Raw genomic sequence first — 25,006 nt, 5'->3', positions numbered from 1 at the left:
TTTCAGAAGATTCATTAATGTGTATTTAAAAAAAAGTCTGCGCAGAAGAATGGTATTTTGGCACTGCCCCGATTCGCACCCATCTGAAAGGCCTCTGGCACTTGCACTTTGCTGGCACTCCCTAAGCGTGCTGTGCATTTCGCTATCAGAGCCTTGGGTTCACGGCATTCACCGAATCGCGGGGAAGTGGCAAACAGGAAACGCCACCGCATTTCACACCTGGGTGTAGGCGCCACACGCAGGCAGAGTTTCTAGCTGCTGACTGATCACGCGCATTCTTACGAGCGCTTTCATGGCGACTTTGTGACCAACCTTGTAATGAACCAAAGGCTCGGGACTTTCTTTAGGGTGCTCTATTTTCCCGGGAAACCATCTCCTCCGGGTCACAACCGCTTTTAATTGGAGTCGCGGGCTTGGGCTCTTGGCAGGCTGTCGGACTGCTCTCGGGGGGGGCGTGGGGGCTCCGGCGGCCCCCTGCGGGCCGCCCGCCCGGGCTTTCCCGGGAAGGGCTCCTTTTACACAAGGGGGGGGGGGGGGGGGGCCGGGCCCCGGAACCGAAGCGGCTCTGCAAAAACAAGAACAAAGGCGGCTCAGCGGCGGCCCGCGCGCCGCCCGCCCCGCACCCCACGCGCGCCCGCGCCCCGCGCCCCGCGCTCACCACGGCAGCAGGTACACGAACACGAAGAGCACCAGGTCGAAGAGCAGGAAGAGCCACAGGTCGAACCAGTAGGAGTGCTTGGTGAGCTCCTGCCGCGGGCACCCGAGCTCGCGCTCCTCCTCGGGGCCGCCGCCGCCGCCGCCTCCGGCCCGCGCCCGGGGGCCGGGCCCACCCGCTCCTACGGAGCCCGAGTCGGGAGGCGCCGCCGCCGCCACCATCTTCGCACTTCCGCAGTGGTCCCGACGCACGGCGCAGGCGCCGACCCCCCCCCCTCCCCCGCGCAGGCGCACTGCGGCCCCGGCGGACGTGCAGCACGCAGGCCCCGCCCCTCCCGCATTTCCGCCTCCGTGACGCCCGCGCTGCACGTGCTCCAGGTGTTACTAAGGAGCTGCCTGCCTGGGCGGAGGAGGAGAGGGAGGGGGAGGGGGAGGGGGAGGGGGAGAGGGAGGCGGCGCAGGTGGGAGATGGGAGGGGGGAGGGGCGGGGGGAGGGGGGGGGGGGGGGGGGGGGGGGGGGGAGGGAGAGAGGAAAGAAACGGGGGGGAGAGAAAGGAGAAAAGAGGGGGAAGGAAAGAGGAAAGAAAGGGAAAAAGAGAAAGAAGAGAGAAAGGGAAAGAAAGGAGAATAAGAGAAGGGAGGGAAACAGAGGAAATAAAGGAAGAGAAAGGAGGAAAAAGAAAAAAAGGAGGCAGGAAAGAAAGGGAAAAAGAGAAAGGAGAGGGAGAGAATGAGAGAAAAGGGAGGGAAGGAGAGAGGAAAGAAAGGGGGGGAGAGAAAGGAGAAAAGAGGGGGAAGGAGAGAGGAAAGAAAGGGAGGAAGAGAAAGGAGAAAAAAGAAAAAGGAGAGACAATGAAAGGGGATAAAAGAAAGATAAAGGAGAAAAGGGGAGAGGAAGGAAAGAAAGAAGAGAGGGAGGGAAAGAAAGGAATGAGAGGTTGACTAGGTGGCACACTGAATAGAGCACCAACCCTGGAGTCTGGAGGACATGAGTTCAAATGCGACCTCAGACACTTAACACAAAACTAACCATGTGACCTTGGGCAAGTCAATCCCAATTGCCCTACCTTCCCCCCTCCAAAAAAAAAAAAAGGAATGAAAGGGGGAAAGAGAAAGGAGAAAAGGGGGAGAAAGGAGAAAGGAGAGGAAGATGAAACAGGAGAGAGAAAAAAAGGGAGAGAGGGAATGGAAGAGGGGAAAAGAGAGGAGAAGGGAGGAAAAAAGAAAAAGTGGAGAGATATAAAGGAAGAGGAGAGAAAGAAAAGGAAAAAAGAAAAAAGGGAGGAAGAGAAAGAAAAAAAGATAAAAGGGGGGAGAGGGAAGAAAGAGGGAGGAGAGAAGAAGGAAAAGGAGAGTGGGGAGGAAAAGAGAAAATGAAGTGTGACGAAGTTGTCACAAGGCCCATTCCCACTGACCCTGAAGCAATCTCGTTTAATCCAGCTGGCCCCAAGCCTCAGTTTCCTGCAAGCACACATATGTAAGGATAGCACACTGCTAGGTATTCCTTTTCCTCACTTGGTTTATCCCACACATGGAAGCTGATATATGGCTCAGTGGATAGAGTATTGGGCCTGGAGTCAGGAGACCTGAGTCTTCATGAAACATATTAGTTGTGTGACCCTGGACAAGTCACCTTACCTTTTCCTGCCTCAGTTTCTTCCTCTGTAAAATGGGAATGCAATGCCTTCCTCCATATGAGAATCATTAGGTTGTGAGCTCCATGAGGGCAGGGACTGTCTTTTCCTCTTTTTGTATCCCCAGTGCTTAGTGCGGTGCCCAGCTCATAGTAGGCCCTTAATATAAATGCTTGTTTCCCTCCTTCCTTCCTTTCTTGAGGGCTGTTGACCTGAGAATCTTTCGATGAGGGAGGCAGGGTGAAGAAGAGAAAGGACCCAAGCTCTGGAGTCCTCCCACCTCTAGTACTTAGGAGCATAGGACTTTGGGCAAACCATCTAACCTTCCTGGCCTCAGTTTTACTCACCTTTAAAACAAGGGGCTTGCACTCGATGGTCCTGGAGGTCCATATCTAACACAATAAGTACTACGAGATAGGATCTCATCTACTCCTCCTCTACACTATTTGTGAAGCTGTTGTTCAGTTGTTTCAGTCATGTCCGACTCTCTGTGACCCCAGTTGGGGTTTTCTTTGCAAAGATACTAGAGCGGTTTGTCATTTCCTTCCCCAGCTCATTTTACAGATGAGGAAACTGAGGCAAACAGGGATAAGTGACTTGCCCAGGGTCACACAGTTTATGTTTGAGGCTACATTTGAACTCCAATCTTAGTGACTCCATGCCCAGCACTCTGCCCATGTCCCACCTAGCTGTCCCTTCCTCTACTACCTTCCAGTTAAACTGAGTCATTCTTCATGCTTCCTACTGACTTGCCAAACCTATATCAGTCACCACTTCCTCCGTGCTGCCCTTTTTCTTCTCAGCTTCTTTATAGCCTGGCATCTAGCCCTCTTCTTTGCATGCTATCTTATTCTCTCATCAGACCTCTTTGTATATGTATCTTCCTCTTCTCCCCATTAGATGACTGACCTTTGGAAAACATAGTAGGTCTATCTATCTTCATATTCCTAGTACCCAGCACAATGTTTTGTTCCCACTGAGTATTTAAGATTCACTGATTTAAGCTGAACGAACCTATATCCTATAACCAAGCCATAGTCATCTACCTGCTTGGTGCCTTGCCAATAGTGCTTAAGTCTGAATCTCTGGACAAATGAGGCACTTGTTTACCTTCCCTGCCTTTTACTCTCCCTGACAGCCAGAGAATTTGAGAGTTGGAAGGGATCTCAGTGACTTTCAGAAGATAGAAAAAAAAAATGTAAAAAGTGCCAGAGGAGGATGGATAGAGAATGTTAGATGAACAGTTAAGGATGCAGAAATGAAGGGGGGTATTTGTGGGACTGGGATGGATTGCATGGAAGACGCAAAACAGAAATACTTGTTAAACTGGTTCTGCTTGGCCAGGGCTGATCAGAAAGGAGTTAGCAAGCGCTGAAAATCACCTCAGATATTACCGGTTATTGAGAAAGGAGAACAATGTCAGCACAGAGTCAGCCTGACTTCAGCAAAGGCACAACCTGCCAGACTGACCTATGGACAAGAATGGACAAGAATGTCAGCCGGGTAGATCAGAGGAATGCTTGAGTTAAGTACAGAGCATGGAGATTTCAGGAAAGCATAAAACCAAGCATCTCTTACTAGTTTCATAGACAAGATGGGGAGATAATTAGGCTCTGTGAGAGTACCTTTAAATAGATTCAGAACAGGCTGAATTCTGGATCCAAAGGGGAGTCATCAGTTCCAATCTGGAAGAAGGAGACTGCCCAGAGATCTGTCCTGGGTCCTGAGCATTTCAATCAATCAGTCAAAAAGCTCCTCAAAACAAAGAACCCAGCACAAAATGTTTTTGGCGCCTAGTGTTTGCCAGGTTTGGGGATACAAAAGAGAAAATGAAACATTCCCTGCCCTCAGGGAGCTTACATTCTACATTTTTATCATTGTTTACAATGATAAAATGCTATGAGCAATAGAAGCTTGTGATGGCACAGGTTTCAGTTCAGTATAATGAAAACTTTCTAACCATTAGAGCTCTGCGGAAGTAAAATGGATGCCTTAGGAGGGAGTGAGCTCCCTGTCACTGCAGGGACTTCAATCAAAGGCTCGATGACTTCTTGTCAGGAATATTTGAGAGGCCATTTAGATTCAGATTCAGGCTGGACCAGACAGTTTCTGAAGGGCCCTTCTAGGTCCATGATCCTATCAAGTTTTACATTTGGTGATATTAGGGAAACGGGGGTGGTTTTTAGGGATCACCCTACCAACATACTGCTTTTACTGACAAGGAAACTGATGCTCAGAGAAGGTTTTGTTATTTATATGCTATATTTTTTTGAGGGGGGAAGGCAAGGCAATTGGGATTAAGTGACTTGCCCAAGGTCACACAGCTAGTGTGTCAGGTATCTGAGGCTGGGATTTGAACTCAGGTTATACTGACTCCAGGGCTGGTACTCTATTCACTGCAACACCTAGCTGCCCTAGTGACAGGAAGGAGGAAGAAAGGAGGAGGCACCTGATTTTGGAAAGGACAGAACAAAAATGAAAATGTAGGAAAAGGTGGCAACAGAGAGAATTGGTGTCCATTTATTACAAGATAGGATTGGGAATAGGGTCCTTAATAGCTAGTTTCCAAGAGCAGTGCCCTAACTAGGAGCCCCGGAGATGGAAAACAGAGGAGTTTGTCAGTGGAAATGACTTTACAAAAGAGACTTTGCTCTCTCTTTTACAATCCTGCCCTAAGGACCCTGGGACCTTCCTGTCAGCTGCCTTGCAGCTGAAATTTCCTATGTGTATTGTCTCTCCCTATTAGAATAGGAACTCGAGAACAGGGGCTGCCATACTTTCCTATTCATATCTCCAATGCTTAGCACAATACTTTACAAGTAAGTGCTTAATCAATGCCTTTCCCCCATTCTTTTGTTCATTCATTCGTTTTAGGCAGGATTTGAACTTAGGACTTCCTGACTCCCAGTCCTATGCATTGTCCACTCTACCACGGCCTCACAATTGTTTTTTTGTTTGTTTGTTTGTTTGTCATATTGTAGCAAATGGTCCTCCCATTTGAGTCACTGGGAAAATAAAATGTGCCCATCCTCAAGTATGAGAGACAAAGAAGCCTGGAGATTTACATATTAATGGTTCTCTTTCAAGGATCTGTTCCATTTTCTTTCCTTTAATAAATCTTTCTCTGCAATATAGCGACTGAAGTGCTTATGTATAGGGAGTAAGTCTCAGTATGAAGAGGGGATGAGATACTAGGAATCGAGTTTCCCCAATTTCTTAGATGGGACTTATGAGCCGATAGTGAGGAAATCTACCAAAATGGCCCCAGGCTTCCAAGTCATGAGCAGTACCTTAAACATAAGAGGAAGATCCTGCCAGCAGGCGTTCCATAGTGGAAGGAAATAGACAGACCAGAGCTTAGGAGTTTTGCTGTTTTTAGGTAACAACATTCTTATTTGTTGTTGCTCAGCCGTTTTCAGTTGGTCTGACTGTGACCCCTTTTGGGGGTTTTCTTGGCAAATATACTGGAGTAGTTTGTTGTTTCTTTCTCCAGTTCATTTTACAGATGAGGAAACTGAGGCAAACATGGTAAGTGACTTGCCCAGCGTCACCCAGCTACCGGTAGTAAGAGTCTGAGGTAAAATGTGAACTCCGGAAGAGTCTGACTCCAGGCCTGGCACTTTACTGTAGTGCCACCTAGTGGCCCCTGAACACTCATAGCCCTCACTAACTTCTCCCTAACTAACCCTCAAGCTCAGAAATGTGTCCAGCAGTACTTAATTCTGGAGAAGAAGTACAAATGTGCCCTTGAACTGTTTGGGTTATGTATGGGGCTGTAGGCAGACTAGAAAGGAATTCCTCTCTAAAGCAGCCATTGTGAAACTCGCCATTGGACAGCCTTTTATTTTACTTAACTCTTCTGACTAAAGAGCTTCTAAACTCAGTTGTTTTTATACAGCTTAAGGGACTGCAAGTCCAGACATCCCCTTAAATATTTCAGTGCCCTGGAGAGATACTCTGACCATCTTGGTCACAGCTCTGCTCCAGCCTGCCTGTGACCGATTCTGAATAGGATTCCTCTATCACATTTTTTATTCGTTTTTCCTACAATTTCAATGTAGAGGTGTCTCTGCCTAGGCAGGGGATTCTCTTAAGAATACCACTATTGGTTGTAGGCCAAGATCTGCTGAGTTTTCCCCAAAACCCCTCGGAAAATTTTAAAATAATTCCATAAACAATTCCTGGAGCAGAAGAACCCACAAAAGGATGGAGTAAAATAATTTTGCAGGTTGGCAGGAAAGGCCTGTTGCACCTGGGTGAGAGTGGAGCCAGTCCAGTGCAGATCACACCAACATATCCCCGACCCCAGCAAACTAGAAATAGGCTTTGGGAGTCACTGAATCAGCACCAGCAGCTGCATCCAGAGATCTCAGTTCACAGATGCTAAAGGGGTCAAACAACTGGTCAGAAGGAGATTACAGGGGTCTCTTTGTTAGCACTAAGGCAGGACTCTGTTGCTTCGCCCATACTTGGATCTGGGTCACAGTCCTGAGTGGCAGTCCTGGGGCCAATAAGAGTACTGGCATACCAAAGCTTGTGGCCACAGTGGGTAGGGGACCCTCGTCCCAGTTCCAGGGCTGAAAAGAGTGCTTATCATCACTAAAAGCTCTGAGCATAGGCCAGGAGAGTAGTAAACACACCACTCCTTAGATCATGCCACCTTGGAAAAATTGAAAACTTATAGGTCCCTAGAAGTATCTCTGAAAACAGCTGCACAAAACCCCTGAAGCTAGAGACAGTGTGTCTCCCACTGTGGAAACAGGGTCACACTTCAACTAAGAGTTAAAAGTCAAGAAATAGACTGGAAAACTGAGCAAACAATAGAAAAGAATTCCAACCCTGGAAAGTTACTATAGTGAAAGGAAGATCAGAATACGCACTCAGAGGAAGATAACAAAGTCAAAGCTCCAATATCCAAAGCCTCAAAGAGAAATATGAACTTGTTTCAGGCCATGGAAAAGCTCAAAAAGGATTTTTAAAATCCAGTAAGATAGATGGAGGAAAAAATGGGGAGAGAAATAAGTCTCATGCAAGAAAATCATGAGAAAAAAGCTAATAGCTTGGTAAAGGAGACATAAAAGATATTAAAGAAAATAATACCTTAAAAAACAGAATAGGCCAAATGGTAAAAGAGGTACAAAAACCCAATGAAGAGAAGAATGCCTTGAAGAGCCAAATTGACCAAATGGAAAAAAAAGGCACAAAAATTCACCGAAGGAAAAAAATTCCTTAAAAAGTAGAATTGGTCAAATGGAAAAGGGAGTACAAAATCTCGCTGAAGAAAATGATCCCTTGAAAATTATAATTGAGCAAATGAAAACTAATCACTTTATGAAAAGTCAAGAAACAATAAAACAAAGCCAAAAGAATGAAAGAATAGAAGATGTGAAATATCTCATTAGAAAAACAATTGACCTGGAAAATATCCAGGAGATAGTTTAAAAATTATTGGACTACCTGAAATCCATGATCAAAAAAAGACCCTAGACATCTTTCAAGACATTATCAAGGAAAACTGCTCTGATATTCTATGACCAGAGGGTAGAATAGAAGTTGAAAGAATCACCTACTCAACGAGATCCTAAAATGAAAACACCCAGAAATAGTATAGTCAAATTCCAGAACTTTCAGGTCAAGGGGAAAATATTGCAAGTAGCCAGAAAGAAATAATTTAAGAACTGCAGAGCCACAGTCAAGATAACACAAGATTTCTCTTCTTCTACATTAAAGGATTATAGTGTTTGGAATCTGATATTCCAGAGGGCAAAGGAGCTAGGATTACAATCAAGGATCACCTAGACAGCAAGACTAAATATAATCCTTCAAGAAAAAAAAAGTAGATATTCAGTGAAATAGAGGACTTTCAAGCATTCTTGATGAAAAGATAAGAGCTGGATAGAAAATATGACTTTCAAATACAAGGCTCAAGAGAAGCATAAAAGGGTAAACAAGAAAAGGAAGTTATAAAGGACTTAATAAAGTCAAACTCTTTACAATCCTACATGGGAGAATGATACTTGTAACATAAGATCTTTCTCATTATTAGGGCAGTTAGAAAGAGTATACATAGACAGAGGGCACAGGTAGGAGTTGAATATAAAGGGTTTATATCTAAAAAAATAAAATTAAAGGATGAGAGAGGAATGCACTGGAAGAAAGGGAAAGGGAGAGGTAGAATGTGGTAAATTATCTCACATAAAAGAGGTAAGAAAAAGTTTTTACAGACAGGGCAGGATGGGGGGAAATGAAATGGAATAAATTGAACCTTCTCATCAGGTTTAGCTTCAAGAGGAAATAACATACTTAATTGGATATAGAAATCTATCTCATCCTACAGGAAAATAGGAGGGGAAGGAGATAAAAGAAGGATTGAGGAAGATGGAAGGAAGGGCAGTTTGGAAGAGGGGATAGTCAGAAACAAAATGCTTTTGAGGAGAGACAGAATAGAATAAATGGGGGGGGTCAAATAGGATGGAGGAAATACAATTACCAGTAGTTAATGTGAAAAAAAATATTAAAGCAAGTTTCTCTGATAAAGGACTCATTTCTCAAGCATATAGAAAACTGAATCAAATTCATAAAAATAAGAACTATCCCATTCCCAATTGATAAATGATCAAAACATATGAACAGTTTTCAAGATGAAATAATCAAAGCTATCTGCAGTCATATGGAAAAAATGCTCCAACTTATATAGTTGGAAAAATGCAAATTAAAACAATTCTGAAGTACTACCTCATAACTATTAGACTATCTAACAGGACAGAAAAGGAAAATGACAGATGTTGGAGGGGAGGTGGGGAAAAATGATACATCAATGCAGTGTTGGTGGAGTTGTGAATTGATTCAACTATTCTGTAGAGCAATTTAGAACCATGCCCAAAGGAATATAAAAGCCTGCATACCCTTTGACCTAGCAATACCACCACTAAGTCTGTATGCAAACATGATTAAAAAAAAAACCCAAGGCAAAGGACCTATATGTACAAAAATATTTATAGCAGCTCTTTTCTGATGGCAAAGTATCAGAAATTAAGAAATTTTCTCATTAGACATGTCCATCAATTGAGGAATGGCTGAACAAGTTGTGGTAGGTCATTATGATGGAATACTATATACCATAAGAAATGATGAGCAGGATGCTCTCAGAAAGACCTGGAAAGACTTGCATGGGCTGATGCAAAGTAGCATGTACTGGGTACAGAGTTACAGTAGTATTGTAAGATGGTCAGCTGTGGGGGTGGCCAGGTGGCGCAGTGAGTAAGAACGCCTGTCCCGGCATCGGGAGACCCGGGATTGGTTCCAGACTCAGATAATTGGCATCCTTGCAAAATAACTGGCCGTGTAACCTTGAGCAAGTTACTTAACTCCAATTGCTTAAAAAAAAAAAAAGATGGTCATCTGTGAATGATTTAGGTACTGTCAGCAATACAATGATCCCAGGAAGTTCTGGAGGACTTAATGATAAAAAAATGTTATCTTTTCCTAGAGAAAGAACTAATGCTGTCTGGATACAGATTGAAGCATGCTATTTAAACTTTCCTTATTTTTCTTGAGGTTTTTTTTGTCTCTTTTCTTCCACAAAATGACTAACATAGAAATGTTTTACATGACTACACATGTATAACCTAAAAAAGGAAAGGAAAAAAAAAGAACACAAATATTACCTATGCTTATCTTCTATAGTTTCCCTTTATATCCATTCCCAGTTTCATTTCTCATATTAATCTAAGTGTTTGGTCTTCAGGAAGCCTTGTTAAATACCAGTGGGCTCTATTTTACACAATTATGGGAAAGTTTTCCCTTTATTTCTGGCCAAATTATTTGTAAAGAACAAGTTACATTGTCTACAATTCAAAGCATGTGACCTTGAATCTGGGCTGATGGCTAGTGAATAACCCCGCACTCTTCCTCCTCTAGCTTCCTGTCATTCTTTTCCTTGAATTCCAAAGGATTAGAAACAAATAGGATCACAGTGTTAGGGCTGAAAGGCCCAGAGAGGCATCTAACCTGACCCCCTCATTTTACAGTTGAGGAAACTAAAACTCAGATAAGCTAAGTGACTTACCCAAGGTCATACATGTATTAAATGGCAGAGACAGGCTTTGAATCCAATTCCTCTGTCTCCAAATCCAGCACCATTTTAGATAATGTATGTATATTCATACATGTATAGATAGACATAGATATAAATATCTATAGATGTCCATAGGTAGATTTAGAGATAGATAGACAGACAGACAGACAGACACAGATGTTAAGTACTTATTTTGTTCCAGGCTCTGTGCTCAGAATGAAGATTCAAAGATAAAAAAAACCCATACTCCCTGCCCTCAGGGTTTTACAGGCAGGTTATATCTAACCTATATGCAAATATATCTGCAAAGGAGGGTATGAGGAGAACAAAGGAGAGATCCAAAGATTTGTGGGGAAAGAAAAGGGTGAGGGGAGGGAGAGAATATTAATAATTCATTTTGACTTAAGTCAATTATTTTAATTCCTCAAATATTAAACAGTACTCTGTTTAGGGCACTGTCCTAGGTGCTGAGAATACAAAGACAAAACAGTCCTTATTCTCAAGTAACTTATGTACCCCTGGAGTGTAAGTCATGCACACAGATGAGTAAATAAAAAGTATACACAAAGCCAATACAAAGTTATTTTTAGAAGAGAGACAGGCATGGCAATCCCACAGAGGCAGGCCATCTGTGTAATCATGGAAGCAGGAGGTGTCATGTCCTATCCATGGAACACTTAGCAGGTCATCATGACTGAAAAAGAATGTTGAAGAGGAAAAATGCATTGCAAGTCTAGCAAGCTTTGTAGGAGCCCAAATTGTGTCTGGTTTTAAATGTCAAGAAAATCTTTGAGTAGGTTGTTCCTGAGCTGACCAGAGAAGGGACTGGCAGAAATGAGAAGAGAGTGTGTTCCTGATGTAACAGTCATCTTAGCAAAGATTATGAAGCTGAAAAAAGCCTGGGAATTGTGTTCCTTCCCAATCTGAAGAGAGACTAACAAGAGATAAGACTGGAATGGGGGGGGGGGAATCTTTTTTCCCTGCAGTTGCTTGGAATTTTTGGAAAATCTCAATAGAGACCAGTTTTTAAAAGACATCACTTTGGGAGGAGGAGATGAAAAGAGGGAGATGGTAGGGTCTTCTCCCACCACATGGAGTAGCAACATGACAGCAGTGACTGGTGGTAGCAATATCAGCAGTTCCCTTCATCTAACCAAAGCTTCTAAGTGAGATCATGAAAGGTGAAAGGTAGAGAGGCGAATGGGGGGCACATTGTGGATTTTTATTGTAGGCATTCAGATGGCTGGAATATTGGGAGAAATAAAAGATAGGAAGAACTGACAGTTCTAACCCATTAGTTCAGATGTGTGGGATAGGAACCATTCCTAACCATGTCTTTTTATTCAGTTAAAGACTGCATCTGTCTGATCTGATGTTATTTCCCATGGACATCTATGGTTAACTAAAATGTGTAGTTGTCCCTGTTCTTGAATTTCTTTTGTTCCATTAGTAGTAGTGTGAAGGCATGGGAGCACTCAGGGCAGAGACCCCTTCTGGCACAGGGGCTGGGATCTCAACTGCTAAGCCCATTGCAAGAGTTTTGCTCTCTAACTGGGACACCATCCCAAACCACTTGTGTTCCATAACTACATGGCAAAGGACAGAATTACTATGACCTTGAGCCTTTGGAAAATCTGTATTAAGCAGAGTAAATAGAAATACAGGAGGGAACATTCTTTCAACTCAAGTCATTGACTCTGCCATATGGCAAAACTGGTATGATTTTATCAGTGGAAACGACATTAAAGAAGAGGCAGGACTATTTGATTTGTTGCTGCCTTCTAAGGATCATGTGACTTACAGGTAAAACTTTCCATGTGTTGTCTCCTCTACCAGAATGTGTTTTATAAGAGGTGTGGTGATTATGGTGGTCTTGGGGCATCCTCCGAGTGTGAATGATTCCTCCTGAATAAGGGTAGGCTCCTGAGGGATGGGCCTCTCTACTTTCGGGGGTACTTTCCCTTTTTTTATCATCTACCCTAGCCTTTATTTAAAATGACCATACTTTCCTAATGGTGCAGAAGGGTCTCAGGGTCAAAATAGGATAAAACACGATAAAAACTGTTACTTATTTTGTCCTTCACTTTCTTCAGTCTCAGATTTATGCCAAAGGAGATGCCTTCTTTGCCATAGAACAACCCTGTTCTAGTAGGCACATTGAAACATAGTTTATGTCTACCCTACTCTCCACAGTTAATATTTTTTCCCCTCTTCTTCAGGGCTCCCTCAGCATCCCTCTTCCAGCTGTAGAATTCACCTCATATTTCATTGAAAAGATTGAGGCTGGGGTGGCTAAGTGGCACAGTGAACAGAGCACTGGCCCTGGAGTCAAGAGGACCTGAGTTCAAATCCGGCCTCAGACACAACACAAAACTAGCTGTATGACCTTGAGCAAGTCACTTAACCCCAATTCCCCTACTGAGAATTCCATCTTGTCTTCCACTCTTCTCACATCACTCAGACATCTTTTCCCACTGTCTCTTCCTTCACCCCAGCCTTGCATGAGGAGTTGGTACTCTTCCCTGACAAAGCAAAGTCCTCTACGTGCTCCCTTGATTATAACCTTTCCATCTTCTCAGTGGGATGCCCCCATGACCGTTACCACTCTTACTAATCTTTGACCTCCCTTCACCCCTTCATGACTACTTAGGTTTAGACATTTGCCTGTTTACCATTATTTCTCACACATGACATACTCTTTCATTCCCACGCCTTTGCATTGTTCCTTATGCCTGGAATACTCTTTCCCCTCTGCCTCTTCACTTCCCTTCAAGGTTTAGCTCAAATCCCACATTGGGCGAGAAGCCTTTTCCAGTTCCCCCAGCTGCTAATGCTTAAGCTTGGGCATCACCTTCCATCTACCCTGTTTGTATACTGTATGTGATTTTCATGCATCCCCCATTAGAATGTGAGATTCTGAGGACAAATACTGTTCTTTATATTCCCAGCATTTGGGACAGTGCCTGTTGCACAATAAGTTCTTAATAAATGCTTATTGCCTGACTGAATGGATTTCAGGTGTGAGAGGAGGGAGCTTCCTTTTCCTACTCATCTCACCCCCTTGACCCCACCTCCCCACACTTGTCAATGACAGCTTACAGTATAAGTGCATGGCTTTTGATGACATGTGCTTGTCTGATAAGCCGGAGAGGAATCCTTGGGCCCTTGGTAGCTTTCTGTTACTTGGCTGTTTCCCTCCCAGAGTCCAAGTAATTGATGAGTAATCCTAAGAAGTGAGTATTTCCAGCCTTGGTAGATCCCATGGCATCTCCTTGAAGAGATTCCATTTGAGTCAGCCTATGGAAGATGAGGAGGAATTCACCAGCTAATGAAGGGGAGGGAAAATACTGTAGTTACAGAGAATGGAAAGAACAAAGGCGGGGGCTTGGAACAGGGTAAGAGAGCATGTGGGGGGAAAAGGTGTGTTGGTATATAGTATGGGGATGAACAACATGCCTGTTTCGTTTGTTCATTCATTCATTCAACAAACACGTTGACCATTCACCCTGTGTAAGACACTGTGTATTTCTATGTCATTGAAGTCAGAATGAAAAGAATTTGGCCATTTTTATTTTCCTTAAAAAATACTACATGTTCACTTGGTAAGCTATGACAGAGCCATACTCTAATAGGCTGGGGACGATGCATGGAAAACAAAGTCAATCCTAATTGCCTTGTGCTTCTTTTCCTTTGGTGAGACTGAGCATAGCAACAGTCAGTCAATGGATATGGGAGAAGGAATCCAGCAGGAAGTTCATAGTTGATGGACAAACCAAACCAAACGCCAGCTGCTCTGGAAGTGTTTGGGGTCATACTTTCCACGTTGACTTTTAAGCTCTTTTGAAGATTCTCTTGGCTTCCACACCTTGGTATGTATAGCTCTGAAAGTTAACAAACATGGAAATGATGCTTGTTAAAATTTACATTTTAACAAATGAGGGTAAAGTCAATATTGAGCATAATTTAAAAAAAATCAGCAGTAAATACTCTCTTTTCATTTAGCAGTAGTACCTTCCATAGAAAAGAGAATTTTTTTTCATTTCTTAAGTTTAAATTTCTAAATTTTAAAAAAAACTCTTAAATTTTCATTTTTAAAGATATTTATAGTTTAGAATCAATCAATTTGACATCCCTATAATGTATCACTTCAAAATCCCTTCATTAGGAGAGGAAGAAGGAACGAAGCATTTTAGCACCTACTATGTGCCTCATGCTAAACACACCACATTTATTGTCTCATTCGAGGTAGGTGCTACTATTGTCCTCACTTCAGACTGAAGAAACTGCATCAGGCAGAGGTTAAGTGAGTTGCCCAGGGTCACACAGTTAGTAAGTGTCCTGGGGCCAGACCCAAGGAATGAACAAGGTTTCAGCAGGAATCCTGCATTAACTCATGCTTATTATACGTGAAGCCATCACTTGGTTTGAATGTTGACTGACTTCACTCCTCCTGGGCTTTGTCAGGGTGGGCACTCTTTTCATGAGCACAGATCCCATTAGTTAAGGGTCCTGAAGAGTTGTCACAGCTGAAAAATTCATCCCTTTGCATTTGACTCCAAAATGAAGTTCCCTGAGTCAGTTTGGTTGATCCCCAAATGACTGGCACATAGTCATTGAGAGACCCATATGCAGAGACTTGCCACAGTTGGCATGGCCTGCCTGAGCTTGGCCCTCAAGAGCACAGAGTTACTGTACCCCAATGAGGTATTGGAGAAGGCTTTTCATGACGGTGTAATTGTAAATAATAACCCAGTTCAGGAGGTAGGAGCACTCAGATTTCCCAGCTGTTAAGACTGCTTTATTTTCTCCGGGGTATCAGGATTTTTAAATAACTCACCTGGACCAGCTCACCCCCTACAATTTCTCTGACAGTGTACAGTTCATTTCCATTGTCCACTCGTTTGAATTTGCCAACAAGCTTGTTCCCTTCCATGTTCCAAGACCCCTGCACACAAAACAAAATATATTTGGGACATTTTAGGAAAAGCATCTCGTGTTTATTCCAGAAGTTGATATCTCAGAGAAAGCCATTTAGCATCATCAGTGATACTCATTTTTCATAGTCAATATTCCTATCGATGTTTCAGTAATTATCTTTCCTTCCCCAAGTAAAATAATGGAACGGCAAGTAGAATGGAGAATGAAAGCAGAGTTCTTTTCCCATACTCCTGTAAGATGAGCATACTCTGTGAGTGGGGTGTCCTGGAAAGAACACTGGACTGGAAATCAGGGGACCTGAGTTTGAGTCCCAGCTTGGTCACTCTGTGTCCTTAGACACAGTAAAATAAGGAGGTCAGCCTAGATGACCCTGCCAGGTATAGGAGCTGTAAGGCTCTTTGACAAGATGCAAGCTGATGCTCTCCTCCAAGTCTCTCAATGCTTTCTTTAATGGGTGGGGTTTTCTGAGTGGCATAATTTGATAATGTTCCCAAGAGAAGACACCCAAGAATCCAATTAGCCAAAAGAGAAAATTTACAATAGAAACTAACCATTCTCAGGATTTTGAAATCCATCTCAGTTATTCTTATTTTATAAAACTGCCAAGGAAATTATCTGTAGAGGCAAGGTCATTCAGCCTGAGAAAGGAACTTGTTTCAGCTACGTAGTTCCTAAACAATGAATCTAACTTGCTAAGAAAGTTGCAAAATATTAGAAGGATTTTTAGCAATTGAGAAAGAAAAACATTAAATGAAATTCCTTATGTGAGAAAAAACCTAGTAAATCTTTATTGTTTATTACAGCTCCATAGGAATAAAATCAACATATAATTGGATATAAGTTGTGATTGGTGAAAAATTGCTACTTAAAATAAAAACCATTTAATATTATATTTAATTCACATTTTATTTTTCTTTCTATAGCAAAATTTCTATGATCAGAATAATCTCAATTGTTGCCACTATAAAGATTCAATTACTATACCTTTTTTGATAAAAAACTTTGTTATATTTAAGAATTCTACAATAGTTTCTCAATGAATACTTTGAGAATCTGTTACTTATGTTCCACCAACTTAGTTTAAATGGATCTCACTCTTAAAAGTTTTGTTTTTACTTTTAGGATTTCCAAGACAACTTACAGCTAAGTTATAGTAAAGTAGAACAGATTTTGCTATTTTGATTCCAATGTATAGTCATTCCATGGCCTAGGCAAGAGTTAAAGTAGTGTCTGAACTTATTATAATTAATAGATTCAATTTCTGAAATGTCTCTTTCTTCCAAAGTAAAACATAATCAGAGGATAAACAAGCTTTGTGTGAGAACAATGGAGATCTACTATTCAGTTGTAAAGTTCTAGTCAGGAACTTCTTTTGTCTATCAGCTTCCTGGAAATGCAAGCTAATTAATTGTAATTATATTACTATTAATTCTAATAATGATACAGTTATTAATATTCACTTTACTTCTCATAGAACTACATTAGCTTACTCTTATTTTGATCAAAATGCAAATATTCTATGTAACCATATGTTATAGTTTTCTGCTCCTATGGGCATTCTGACACAATTGAATGCTGTTAATGTTTCTGCCACTAACAAACTTATTTCAATCTTTCTGTGATCATTTTAAAAATAATATTAATTACAGGCATACCCCTTATAATAAAGATATTACAACCTAGTTGCTAAAATAAAAAAGGGGGAGTAATTAGCTGTATTAGCTACTGCTTTATACACCCAAAATACATTAGCTAAATAAAAACATTGCTAAAAATGAGCATACACCGGCAGTAAAACAATGTGAATTGGGGTGAATACTTCCCAAAGTGAAGGTAATGTGGAATTTATTATTGTGGGGGCGAGGCTGTGCTTATATATTTTCCAGAAGCTGGGGAATGACCAGTGAGGGTGCCAGAAAAGAAATGTCAAGGTGTGTACTCCGAATCACCCAGAAAAATGAAAAAGCTCAAGCAGCAGCAGAAGAACTCCCAGAGACAGAGCATGGGAATAAAGAAGAAGAGGTCTAATGCAACCAAAAGCAGATCGAACATTTTTTATATCCACCCAAAGAACTGAAAAACCTGTTACCCCAGGATTTGTGTTTCTTGCTGTGATCCCTCTGCTTTCTATACAAACCGAACTGGTTCCATCCTGATTTATGTTTCAAGACACCTACCCCTGTTGCATCACTTGTTTCATATATAATTGTAATTGTGACTACATGTATTTGACCTCCTCAAGCCTTCCTTACTTCTAGTGTAAATCATTTACAGACGATGTAAGTCAATACTATAATTTATTGGAATATATACCCTGCTTTAACTGTACTCTCAAAAATGTATTAGTGTTTATGATGTCATACTGTTTGCAGAACCAGCCTCTTTCGATTTTGGACTTTGGGGGAACCTGCACAAAAGTGATTTCTGGACTTTTCATCATGGGACTAATTGCAACTGTATCTTCTATTCTCCTTCTCCAATGTACTTATGGATATACCTGTCTAGGTATGACTCCTCTGAATGGAATCTTGTTTGCATTCCTTGTACTCCTGCTCTATGTATGTCTAGAAGGGATATGCACTATTATTTTGTCTGCTATCATCGATCATTTCAACCGCTGTGTCTTTCTATTTAGGTAATAAGTTAAAGCAGAGACTTTCAGCAAACATGAGATGCTTTAAAGGAAACTAGAATTTGTGAAAGACAGCCTTGCAGAACCTGAGCTGTGTTGAAGTGTCATAGATTTCATTCTATTTGTATCACACTCGTGAAATAGAACAGGTCTAATTACGATTGGCAAAAAGTTAAAAATCGTTTGTTAGGGATTTTTAGAAATACCTCTGTAAGAATGGATTTGGAATAATTTGATAAATTGATTTGCCGTATCAGTGAAGCCTCCCTGGATAAAATTATGGCGGCCGATTTGGCACGACAAATTTAGGGTTGATTTCAAGAGTTGAGTCCTTTGCATTGGCTATACATCTTACTTTCACCCCTTCTTCTTCTGGTTATATTGTATCTCCTTGCGATTTGCATTGTGAAGCATGTAGTAGATATTTTTAATTGTCCTTTGTGTCCCTCCTTAAATCCACCCTAACCTCTTTGTACGCTCCCCCCCAACCCCCTTCCGTCAACCCTTCCTTGAAAATCTGTAGGCGCTCTGCGCTAAACAAGAAAGCGGGCATGTTAGGGGGTGTACGTGCAGTTCCCCTGGAGGCACGAGACCCAGAATATGCTGACTTTACAGTGATAAGGGCATGCTGACCTTGCTGTTCAAACACCGTGGAGGAGACTCAGATATCTGTGGGAAACCCTCTGTACCAGGACGAGGGCTCCGTTACCTCCCGACTTGTGTCCTTGGGCTTAGCTCAGACTTGGTGCCGGGGGAACTTCTGCCTCAGGTGAAGGTGGGGCAGAAGGGGGATAAAAGTGGGGAAGCTCAAAGAGGAGTTAGGACGTGATTGCTAAAAGAAGCTGCCTAATAAAGTCTCGCTACTCTTTGACTCTCCTGGCCCGTGACTCCATTCTTGGAGAACGCGGCTGCCTCCCGCCTGCCAACTGCGCAGGGTAAGTACCAGAGAGGGTAAGGCCCGGCCGCCCCTGCCCGTGAGATGGTCGGAACAGTAGTATATAGTCAAAATAAATGCTTTTTACTGAAACAAGTTAAACTTTTAAAAGAGTGAGTGAAAGGGATGTAATAACTAATAGGGCTGGACAGATAGGTGGGGGCTGCTGGTCAGGAGTTTAAAAGGGAAAGCAGAAGGGTTTGTGGGAGTTCCTTTCTGTGGTATAGAAAGAAGGGGGTGTTTTCAGGAACAAACTGCTTACTCTGAGTTCTGTTCCATCAGCCAAGCTGTACGAAAAGTCGACTCCGAACTCGAACACGATATCCACGGTTCGGAAGGAACTGGATTCGTTGACAGTCATCTTATTTCCTGTCTGGGTAATTGTTATCTTCAAGTTGTCATGGGCTCCCAACTTTCTTTTGACCATATTGATGCCTGTGAAATTGAAGACATGACAGCTCCCAAATTAAGATTCCTTGGATGTACATCCTGCAGGATGCCCCTGGGAGGGGAAGTATTCTAAACAGCAGAACAGAGACAGTAACTTCCTGTAAGAAACCTTCTAGGGTGCTTGTGTGTGTGTGTGTGTGTGTGTGTGTGTGTGTGTGTGTGTGTGTGTGTGTGTGTGGAGAGAGGGGGGGAAGGAGGGGGGGGGGGAGAGAGAGAGAGAGAGGGAGCCCGAGAAAGAGAGAGAGAGAAGGAGGGAGGGAGAGAGAGACAGAGACAGAGAGGGAGGAAGGGAGGAGGGAGGGAGGGAGAGAGAAAAAGAAAGAAAGAGAGAGAAAGGAAGGAAGGAAGGAAAAATGGGAGAGGGAGAGAAATATGACTTTGGAATGGAGAGTTGGCTGCTCAGCTGTCATCTCTGTCCCCCACTCCATTCTATAGCTAGGCTCATGTGGTTTTAGCTGGAAAAGACCTTACAAACCATCAAATCCAACGTCCTCATTTTACCATCAAGGAAACTGAGGCACACAAAAATCAAGAGACTTACCCAAGGTCACAGCTAGGAAGTTACTAAACTAGGATTGGAACTTGGATCTTCCTGACTTGAATTTCAGTGCCCAGTTAACTATCAGCTGACAATGTGAAATTAATTCACTTCAGTCTCTGAAATTATTGGGTACCTACTGCATTTCAGGGATCTCTGGATGGCATTGGGAGAGATGAAAAGCTTGACTAAGATGTGGTTTCTATTCTCCTAGCTAAGCGACATAGTGGATAAAGCATGGGGGCCTGGAGTCAGGAAAATCTGAGTTCAAATGTAGCCTCAGACATCTACTGGCTGTGTGATCCTGGACAAGTCACTAAACTTGTTTGCCTCGGTTTTCTCATATGTAAGATAAGGAGAATAATAGCACCTCCCTTTCAGGATTGTTGGGAGAATCATAAGATGATATTTGTAAAGCACTTAGCCCAGTGCCTGGCATATAGGAAGCATTTGATACCTGATTGTTTCCTTCCCTCCCTCTCCCTCCTGGAACTATGCTGGTAGAATAGGACCTCCACCCAGATGACTCTGACATTCCCCTTTAGGTGGTAATTGCCTTTGGCAGCTGCAGAGCAGCTGCTGGGAGAGAGGGGAGGGGGCAGGGCTGAGGCCAATCTGGGGCAAACAGAGACACTCCCTGGAAGAGGAAATGAATGTCTGGGGCACTGGAGGGCAGTGAGGGACACTCCTAGTGTGCCCCAATGTCACAGAATTGAGAAGGCCAAGGAAAGGGAAACACTTATTAAGCACCTACTATGTGCCAGGCCCCAGACTAAGTATGTCTTTGGATCCTCATGACAACTGTGGGAGGTGGGCACTGTTCCTATCCTCATATTACAGATGAGGAAGTGGAGTCAGGCAGAGAGGTGAAATGACTGACACAGCTAGTAAGTATCTGAGGCCAGATTTGACCTCAGGTCTTCCTGACTCAAGACCCAGTGTTCTATCCACTGAGCCGCCAGTTACCCCATTATATATTCAGACGACACAGAGGAGAGTCGGGATTGTCCGCTGCATGTGTGGTGATAGGGTAGATGCAGACAAGGCTGAGAACAGGCACTTAAAACAATGGGACAGTCCTAGAGGCGGTCATTCCCCACCCCCCCTACCCCTCCACCCCCCGTAGGAGAAAGAACATTTTATTCTTCCTAATGTAAGACTGATTGAGGTGCTTCCCTTCCCTCCAATGAGAGATGTAACAAGGACCAAGCTCATGGGCTTTGGTCCAGGGTGCTGAAATCTGGGGGAGAGGCCACATGGCTCAGTCCTGCTCCTTCACCTGGTGCTAGCCAACCAAAGCCAGGTCCCATCACCATGGTGCCCCTCCCTGAAGGGATCACCTTTGTCCTTACACAGTCTCTCTGGATGTTACTGTACTTATTTTTCTAACCTGATTCATCCATAGTCAGAGTCCTCTGATATGCCCCCACCACATCCTATTCAATTTTTTTTTTTTTTTGCCTCAGGTGAAAATAATTCCTAGTAATAGCTCTGCCCTGATAAGTCTCACTCCCTTTTTATCAACAAGAAAGAGTCATCAAAATCAGAGATTTGTGGACAGAGCTAGAAATCCCATCAGTGGGAAAGTAGGAAAGTTTTCTTTTTTGACCTCAGTTTCCTCTTCTGTAAACTGAGTGGCCTGGATGGAATGATCCCTAGGACTCCCTTCAGTTTTAAATTAATAATCCTTTCCTTCCTTCCTCCCTTCCTCCCCGCCTTCCTGCCCTCTTCACCTTCTGCCTCCCTCCCTGCCTCCCTTCCTGCCTCCCTTCCTGCTTCCCTGCCTTCCTGCCTCCCTGCTTTCTTTCCGACAATATTCTCTTCTTCCAACTGTTACCAGAATCTACTAACACCTGTTTCTAAAGAGCTCATGGAATCTGGTAAATTACTGGCACCTTCTTGGAGTCAGGAAGGGTTGGGGCTAACAGGAATCCAGAAAATAAACACCTAGCCAGCAAAATCTACCCTCCTGAAGAAATCAGCTGGGAATTATAGAGATCAAAAGTTGACATCACCCTTAGGTGACTTAGAAGCAAACAATCGCAAACACCCCCAGAATGATTAGCATGAACAGATCACCAGAAAGTTTCTCAACAGTCATCTGACTTCCTAGCTCAGAAAAGGATTTGTTGCTAGAGAATACTCTTACCCATTTTTTCCATGAACTTGTCATAGTTCTCATTGCGGTCCACCTTCCAAGTCCCATCAAATGCCATGTTTCCAACTTTTCTTTCCTCCTTGGCCAGAGATTCAAGACTGGGGTTTGAGGAGCATTTATTCTTCTGCTTATCTAGGAACCAATTTGTACAATGATGTGGCTGTTTAAAGTCCAAGATTTCACTGAGCTTCATCAAGACTAAGCGTTGGGGTGGCGCCTTCTTCCAACACCCCTCCCAAAATGGTTTCCTGAAACGTCACTCATTTGCAACACAGGAGAAAACCAAAATCTGAATGTCCATTTATTTCTGGAATTATTCCCTGTTTGGGGAACATACTGTAAGTGTGTGTGTGTGTGTGTGTGTGTGTGTGTGTGTGTGGTGTGTGGTGTGTGTGTATGGTGTGTGGTGTGTATGTGTGTGTGAGTGCGTATGTGTGAGCTGCTCTCTAGACCCTCTTCCTCCTTTTCCACAGCCTCCACTCCTCAGTGAGGCCAGTAATGTCCAAGGATGATTGGCATCACCTTTTCAGGTTGCCTGGGGCAGATGTTTTGAGACTTGGGAGATACTTTGAGAGAAACTAGTGTTTTATCATTGGCCTTGGAGCCAAGAGGGCCTGGGCTGCAGTCTTGACTCAGACACTTACTAGCTCTGTCAACCCAAGCAATGACTTAGCCTCTTTGGGCCTCTGTTTCCTCTTCTGTCAGAGGGGTGTGTTTGTATAAGTTCCTCTCATTGTTAGTCTGTGCTTCTGTGCTCCATTGAGGCAAGTGTCTGAGGGAAGAAGGACCCTGCCATCTTTAGTCACCACATGTGAAGGTGATGGTGGTGACAGGGTCTCTAGGAGATGGAGGCTGATGGAGATGAACGCCCTCTCATCAGACTTGTGTGAAGCTGTGATCAAGCAAGGTCAGACCCAAAGGAAGAACTTGAAGGGGGTCCTTGGTCTGGTACTGGATTACACCTACTCTGATGGAGGCATGGAGCCCCCCGGAGGCGGTGTTCTTTATTACACCCCCTGGTGCCCCATGCCTTACTGGCAGGCTCCCAGGGAATGGTTATCTTGGGGAGATGGTAATGGAAAGAAGAGGTGCTTGGAGTCAGAGAACCTGGGTTCAAATTTGACCTCTGACATTGATTGCCTTTATAACCATGGAAACATGTTTCCAGTGGTCATGTGTGGCACTGGGCCAGAGCTCACAGTGATTTTCCAAGTAAAATTCTGACTAGGAAACAACAAGCCACTTCTTTAAGACCTAGGTTCCTCATCTGTAAAACAAGGGGGTTGGACAAGGTGGCCCATACAGCTCAAAATCTATGATCTGAGGGTCTCTGGCCAGTCACTTAACTACTCAGAGTCTGATTTTCCTCTTCTGTATAATAAGAGTGTTGGACTAAATGACCCTTGAGGTTCCTTCCAGTCCTAAAGAGGAAGACCCTCTTTGGGTCACAAAATAGCATCTCATGTAAAAGGGATATTTTTCTACTTCCAGCTGTGGCCAACCAAGGTTAGAACCATTCTATGGGAATTGACATGTTTTACAGTATAAATCAGGCAAACTTGGAAAGGAGCCTATCATTGGCCTTTCTATTGTCTCTGCCCCTCCCCATGATAATTAACCTATAAAACAAGCTTTTATTATCCAATGACTGTACAATCAGCAGCCTAGGAAAAGGCAAAGATCCTTGTATTTACTAAATAAAAAGTAATTTGCTCTCATAACTTTTTACTGGCTGGTGACCAGGGCTTTATTGTGCCAACATGCCACTTGGGCAAAGGTTTGAGGGGTGGCATAGCAGTGTGGCATCCCTGCACCTTCTAGGGAGGGGCAAAGGGGACAGGTCACCTACGGGCCAGCAGAGCACGGGCTTTGGGGTTGGGTTTCAAAAGCTAGGGAGTGATTCCTATTTTGGGGAAGCTTCATTAATTTGAGGTGTTTGGGTCAAATATCTTTATTCTGAAAGGAATTCCCAAGGTTTGGAGCCCCCTTCTCTCAAGTTTGCTTCTATACCTGTATGGATTTGTGACTTCACCAACATAGACATGCCCTCCTCCTGGTGCATTTTTCATTCAATCCCATGATCCTCCATGTCTTTTCATAAATATTCCACAGAGGCAGTTTGCTCTAGTGGGAATAGCACTGATCTTGGCATCAGGAGTAACCTAGGAGAAGATATAACCACCAATCTTTAGTAACCATAGGACACATTCTTACCTTCTTTGAAGGGTTACCTAATTGGCCAAAGAGGGGTCCTGGGATCATAGATTTAGAACTTCCAGAGACCCAGAGGGAGAATCCAACCACTTTAGTCTATAGGTGAATATCAGAGAATTTAAGTGACTTACCAAGAGTCATAGAGCTAGAAAGTATCTAAAGTGGGATTTGTACTTGTGTCTTGCAGACATCAAGCCCAGGGCTCTATTCATTGTCCCATACAATCTCTCCTTCTAAACATCACTTAAAAAGTCCCATTTGTGTAAAGAATGATTGAGTCAAACAGCAAGTCATAGAAACAATCAACTTCATGCAAGAGAATGACAATAATGGGACAACATACCAAAACTTATGGGATGTAGCCAAAGAAGTTTGTAGGGGAAATTTTATACCTCTAAATGCTTACATGAATAAAATAGAGACAGAGGAGATCAATGAATGGGGCATATTGATTATGCTAGAAAAAGAACAAATTAAAAATCCCCAATTAAATACCAAATTAGAAATTTTGAAAATCAAGGAAGAAATTAATAAAACTGAAATTAAGAAAGCTACTGAACTATTAATAAACTAAGGACTGGTCTTATGGGGGGAAATAAAACATTGATTTATTTGATTTAAAAAAAAGAAAGAAGAAAACAAAATTATGAGTATCAAAAATCAAAACAGTGATTTCACCAACGAAGAGGAATTAAAACAATAATTAGGAGCTACTTTGCCCAACTGTATGCTAATAAATCTGACAATCTAAGTGAAATGGATGAATATTCACTAAAA

General features: G+C 42.9%; 1 protein-coding gene across 1 annotated transcript; it reads right to left on the bottom strand.

Moving 5' to 3' along the window:
• Window positions 1-13,913: 13,913 nt before the first annotated feature.
• Window positions 13,914-22,294, bottom strand: FABP2 (fatty acid binding protein 2). The gene is made up of 4 exons (XM_069104841.1): window positions 22,007-22,294; window positions 19,132-19,304; window positions 15,203-15,310; window positions 13,914-14,246 (listed from the first exon to the last, which is right to left on the bottom strand). The coding sequence occupies exons 1-4, from the start codon at window positions 22,206-22,208 to the stop codon at window positions 14,196-14,198; spliced, it is 534 nt and encodes a 177-aa protein (XP_068960942.1). The 5' UTR covers window positions 22,209-22,294; the 3' UTR covers window positions 13,914-14,195.
• Between the last annotated feature and the right edge of the window lie 2,712 nt (window positions 22,295-25,006).

Source organism: Petaurus breviceps, unplaced genomic scaffold, assembly GCF_028583685.1.
Source record: "Petaurus breviceps papuanus isolate PSGF00001 unplaced genomic scaffold, PetGlider_PUasm1.0 689, whole genome shotgun sequence".
In the NCBI taxonomy this organism is placed as follows: Eukaryota; Metazoa; Chordata; class Mammalia; order Diprotodontia; family Petauridae; genus Petaurus; species Petaurus breviceps.
The sequence above is the reverse complement of the archived record's forward strand: the minus strand, read 5'-3'. Positions and strand labels throughout refer to the sequence as shown.